This window comes from Montipora foliosa, chromosome 7 (genome assembly GCF_036669935.1).
Source record: "Montipora foliosa isolate CH-2021 chromosome 7, ASM3666993v2, whole genome shotgun sequence".
NCBI classification, from domain to species: Eukaryota; Metazoa; Cnidaria; class Anthozoa; order Scleractinia; family Acroporidae; genus Montipora; species Montipora foliosa.
Window position 1 is genome coordinate 21,187,361 of NC_090875.1, and position 5,000 is coordinate 21,192,360.

Consider the following 5,000-nt stretch of genomic DNA (forward strand, 5'->3'; position numbering starts at 1 on the left):
CCCACCAAACCACTCAGGACAACGCAGAAAATAGTGGGTGAGTGAACTTTATTTATCTGGCTGTCCATAAAATGACTTTTCGAAAAGAAACATCGCGATTTGAAGTTTTTATGGAACATTTTCCTCGATCAGTATTGTATATATTGTGATTTTATATACCTATATCAGGGCTCCTGACCTATTTTATTACTCCATACCCACCTTATTTTATGTATTTATTTTCTCTGAGATATTAGCATTTTTTTGCTATTTTAAATTCGAGGTGAAATAAAAGTTAGTTGTTGTTGTTGTTGTTAATCAGTTGAATCGGCCGTTACAACTATCTCAAAATAACGTGACGTCGTCACGCGCTCTCGCATGCCTGTGACGTACATGTAATCAATGTACAGATATGCGAAAGGGCATTAGAGATTCTTCTTTTCTGTTTCACACTCTTTTTACCAACCACCCATTTTTTTTTTGGAAAGACAAACAAAAAAAGGTCCAATTCATGCCACACGAGGATGTATTGTTTTTTCAAACAATATGCGGTTTTTCCGGAAACAGTTGATCAGACAATGAACTTCCGGTTTACTTTGTGTAAGATGACAGTAAAACCACACGCACAAGCTTCCTTTAGCGGTATGTCAGAGCTGCCAAATAAACACCGAAGTCTCCCCAGACTTGAACGTTAACGAGGCAGGTGAGCAGTTAGAAAGAATCTTTTTCTAGTGCTTGAGTACATGTTGACATTTACCCGCAGAGCAAGGCTATCCACAAGCAATTTTATATGTGATAGTGTGCAAGGTTCGGCTGACGTACAAGACGCGAGCCCAACCTTGCTAATACTAACCCAAACGTTTAGACTACATGCTTTTTTCCCGTATCGTTTTGCTAATAACTTAGTAAACAGTTAGGGGAATGCAGTTCAACAACTAAAACAGCTTAGCAACTCGTTATGCACGATGCGTTTATAGACATTCAAGTCTCTTCAACTCAAAGGACTGTTCATGAAGAATATGTTTGGCCCAATGTTGTGATACCTATGCGGGCCATATTTTAAGCAATTGCGAGTTTAATTCGTTCCTGATGTAGGTAAAGGAAATAAAGATAACATTTGTTAGTGTTGCGAAGAGATTTCAAATGCAAATTGTCGTTATTGATGGTAAATAGTGCACATCGCTATCTCCTTATCACATGATAGACAATAGACGTTGTTATACCTCCCGACTCAAATACGTTTTCTGATTGGAGGAGAACGTGTCACGTGTCATTGGTCAAAACTTCATGACGTCCTAGGGCGAACAAAACTTCATGACGCCCTAGGGCAACAACAACTTGAACTTTCGACTCACATGTGATCAGGTCGTGCACCTTTGAAACGGCGGCAAATCTGTACGCCAGCCGACGTCAAGCAAATAATTTTTATCTGTGTATTGCTCTATTTTGAGTTGGGAGGTATAACAAAACACTTAATGACTGGCCCCTCGGGAAACAGTGAGTTTTGTTTCCCCTCGACCTCAATGTTTCCCTCGGCCTCGCCTCGGGGAACATTGAGGGTTTCGGGGAAACAAAACTCACTGTTTCCCTTGGGGCCGGTCATTAAGTGCTTAATATATTAAAATTCAGTCCCAAACAAAAGGCATCATCTCGAGGCTCTGGGGAATAAATGTAACGATTTGTATGAGTTTATTCCCCAGAGCCTCGAGATAATGCCTTTTGTTTAGGACTGAATTTTATTAATATATCGGAATTGGCTTATTGTGCACAATAGCTTGGGGCGAAATAGCTCTCATACGAAGGAAACAACTCCACTGAGTTTCTCCGAAAAGATTGCCACGAACACGCCATGAACCGTCACGTCATTATTATCCATTTGTATTAGTTATTGTTGAGAAAACGCACGAAACAAGTTTAAATATTCCACGGTATATGTACAGTAGAGAACCGATTTGATTAGGTGAGGTGCTGACGTTTGCCCGGAGCTCTTGACGTACAAACGTTCCTCGGCGTTGCTTACAATTTACATGCTATTAAAAAAAACAGTGCGAACCAGTTGGATAATAAATAGTTTAGTGGACGATTTAGTGTACAAAGAAACAAACATACAAAGATACATGCATAAATATATTTTATTTCACCTCGAAAATTCAGAGTAGCTAACATAATATCTTCGAGATCACAATGCAGCAAAATACAATACTCGTACAATAAAATGCTAAAATTTAAAATATGCTTAACTATATACATTATAAAACTAATTGCAATGCTACTATAATGAGTCATAGTTTAGTATTCTACGCTTAAAATCCGTAAAACTAGATGTTCTAAACGAATCGGGAAGAGAGTTCCATAATTTAGCAGCTAAATATGAAAAAGAATGCAGGCCGTAAGTTGTTGTTTTTGGATTAGGAAGAGACGGAATATAATTGCCACGTAAACTGTAGCTTGTAGAGGGCAGAGTATAACATATTGGTTATCCAGGAGAGTTACTAAAAAAAGGGGGGTATATAGTATAACTAAGAAATTCTGCAGGCGTGTAATATACAGAGGTTTACAATTGATTTTTTGTCTACTCGTAAAAATATTCCACGATACATGCACTACACACTAAATCGCCAAATAAGATATATGTATTTATTATATAAACACCAATGAAATATCAAGCTAGCTTTCACGTGAAAACATGAAAATAACGTGTTATTACTGTTGTTATGGTTACATATACAAATAGTGCCTTTTGTGTATTTCATTTCTTCAACACTCGAAGAGAAATTTCCTATCTCCGCGCGGCCATGTAATATCCACTTTTTTTTTATATATATATATCTCGTGCTTTTGTCGTGACTTCCGACGGAATTTTTTCGATTGCCATCAGCTTTGAGCCGGCAAGTTAACTTTTGGTTGACGTCAATCAAAGTCTTTGAGACTTCCAGAGCTACAGTAGCAGTATAGCCGGAAAGTTTCGGAACTTCCCGCGGAATGGGCTCATGGTCTTCCCTGGCAACGCGAGACCATACATTGTGGCAACCAATCCGAAAAGGCATTAACTTGTGGTTCATTAGATAATAGCTTTATCCCCGCAATTTTCGTTTTTTTAAACGAAGCTCATTTTCTTTGAGGGGTATGGTCTTTCAATAATGTCGTTGTGTTTTCGGAAAGTTTTTCATTTGAAAGATTTAGACTTAGAGACAACTACAGAAACAAGAGTACTGAAAAAGCGTCTTGTAAACTGTAGTTAGAGGTCAGTAACCATTTAGTTGAATTTTCAGATCTTTTCTAAGTTGTGTTCCGCGTCAAGAACTTACGTAAGAACTTAAAACAAATGCCTGCGTTTAAGTAAACGAAGCACAGATGAGAATAATTTACAAGCATCGAGTTGCATTCGATTGGTTTGTGGTGTTTGAAGATTTTGATGCTGAACGACACGTTGTTTACATATCGGAGTATTAGGGTATGGGAAAAGTAAATTCTATTTGACTGCGCATTTTCAGTTGCAGGATGAAATAGAGGTGATGCAATCAGCTTTAACACAAGCATTCAATTAATAAGAGAGATAATTCTGCGGCAAAACGCATCATACCGAGGAAAGCTGTGTTGACAATGATGACATTAATATCAGTGAAAATCTAGTGATAAGCCAAAGGCCTTCGGAGTTGGCATTTGCGAGAAGAAATGTAAAGCTCAGAATTCAACAAATTCAAATCACCAATACAAAAGCCTTGCGAAAGAGCAAAGGAAGTTTAATTACCCAAAAAAGTATGCAGGCATAATCATTATCAGTGCGTGACCTCTTCCATATAAGTTTTCATAAATTTCGATTTAATTATCACTGAGAAAACTTGAGTGCTTTTTGTTTGTGAACTCTGTAAATATGGCATATTGCGAAACTTAAGAGTAAGCGCGTCTGGCATAGACTGTTGCGGCTGGTGAGGTGCTACGGTTTTTACACTATTTTGCATTACTGTACCTTTATGCTAGAACTTCATATTGTCTAATGTAAGTTATACTTATCACAGGTCCACATCGATCACCTATAGTCTGCCGGTACCGTCCAAATAAAATGTGTATGGGTGCATATGTGTTCGTATGTAAGTTAGCGGACATGCACAAAAGTTCTATCGGCAAATAATTGCAGTCTTCCGACTAAAAGCGTTCGTTGTTCGAAATCGAAAAAAAATGGACATTATGTCATTTGTCTTGGTCGTTAGCTAGTTCAAATTATGTTTCTAAGTTTTGATTGACAGAAAAGACTAAAAGCCTTTTTAATTTAATGTAAATCGGCGAAATTGAAGTCGACCCGAAATCAAACTCTAAATTAAGGGGTTTTTTTAAGTTGTCGTCAGTAATCTAGGAGTAGCTTAACGGAGGTCAAGGTTGCTTGAACTGTACATCTCTTGTAAGTTGTCTTATAATCGACGTAAAATCGACTTGAAACCCTTTTTTTATCGTTGAAGTCGAGAACTATCCTTTATTTGTTTGTCCATTTTTTTTCCTTCATTAAGCCTTCTTAAATCATCCCGATATATACGACACATTTCCTGTCGTTTTCTTAATAACCGGTGGTAATTTCCTCAGGAAGGCCTTTTTTGTTCATATAACGTATCTGTAAGCGTCATGAGCTAAACTGCACAATTCATGTACAAGAACAGGATGCTCTAACTTAGATGACAATTTATTTTCTTTACGACTTATCTTGATTCCAGGTATCGATGGCACATTCCCATTTACTTCTAATCGCAGTGGTAACTTTACTAGCCTTGCTACCTTCAGAAGCTAGGATAAGGAATTGCACTGGCCGATGTGAATGTAAGGAGAAAGTTGACCACGAAGGACTTTACGCCAACTGCACATTGCGGTATTTCAAAGAGTTAGCCAAATACATTCTACGCCCCGCGGACGTGAAAACCTTGTAAGTAGTCCTAAATTATTTATGTGGATGTTCTCCGTATTAGACATGGAACAATTTTCACAAGGGAACAATACCGTGGCACAGGAATTGTTTCCCATCGTCACTGGGA

The 5,000-nt window shown here is 37.9% G+C and overlaps 1 protein-coding gene across 4 annotated transcripts in view; it reads left to right on the forward strand.

The window, feature by feature from the left end:
• LOC138011309 (probable glycoprotein hormone G-protein coupled receptor) overlaps positions 1-5,000 on the forward strand; it is a 13,494-nt gene that overhangs the window by 97 nt on the left and 8,397 nt on the right. Inside the window, exons 1-2 of one of the 4 annotated variants that reach the window (XM_068858277.1) lie at positions 1-37; positions 4,686-4,891. The exon at positions 1-37 is cut by the window's left edge and continues 97 nt beyond it. In XM_068858277.1, the coding sequence (XP_068714378.1) occupies positions 4,692-4,891 (200 nt within the window). In that variant the 5' untranslated portion in view covers positions 1-37; positions 4,686-4,691. Of the gene's footprint in view, positions 38-552; positions 683-3,286; positions 3,979-4,220; positions 4,379-4,685; positions 4,892-5,000 lie in introns of those variants that run through there. The other 3 variants (XM_068858276.1, XM_068858279.1, XM_068858278.1) reach the window with 3 other exon arrangements.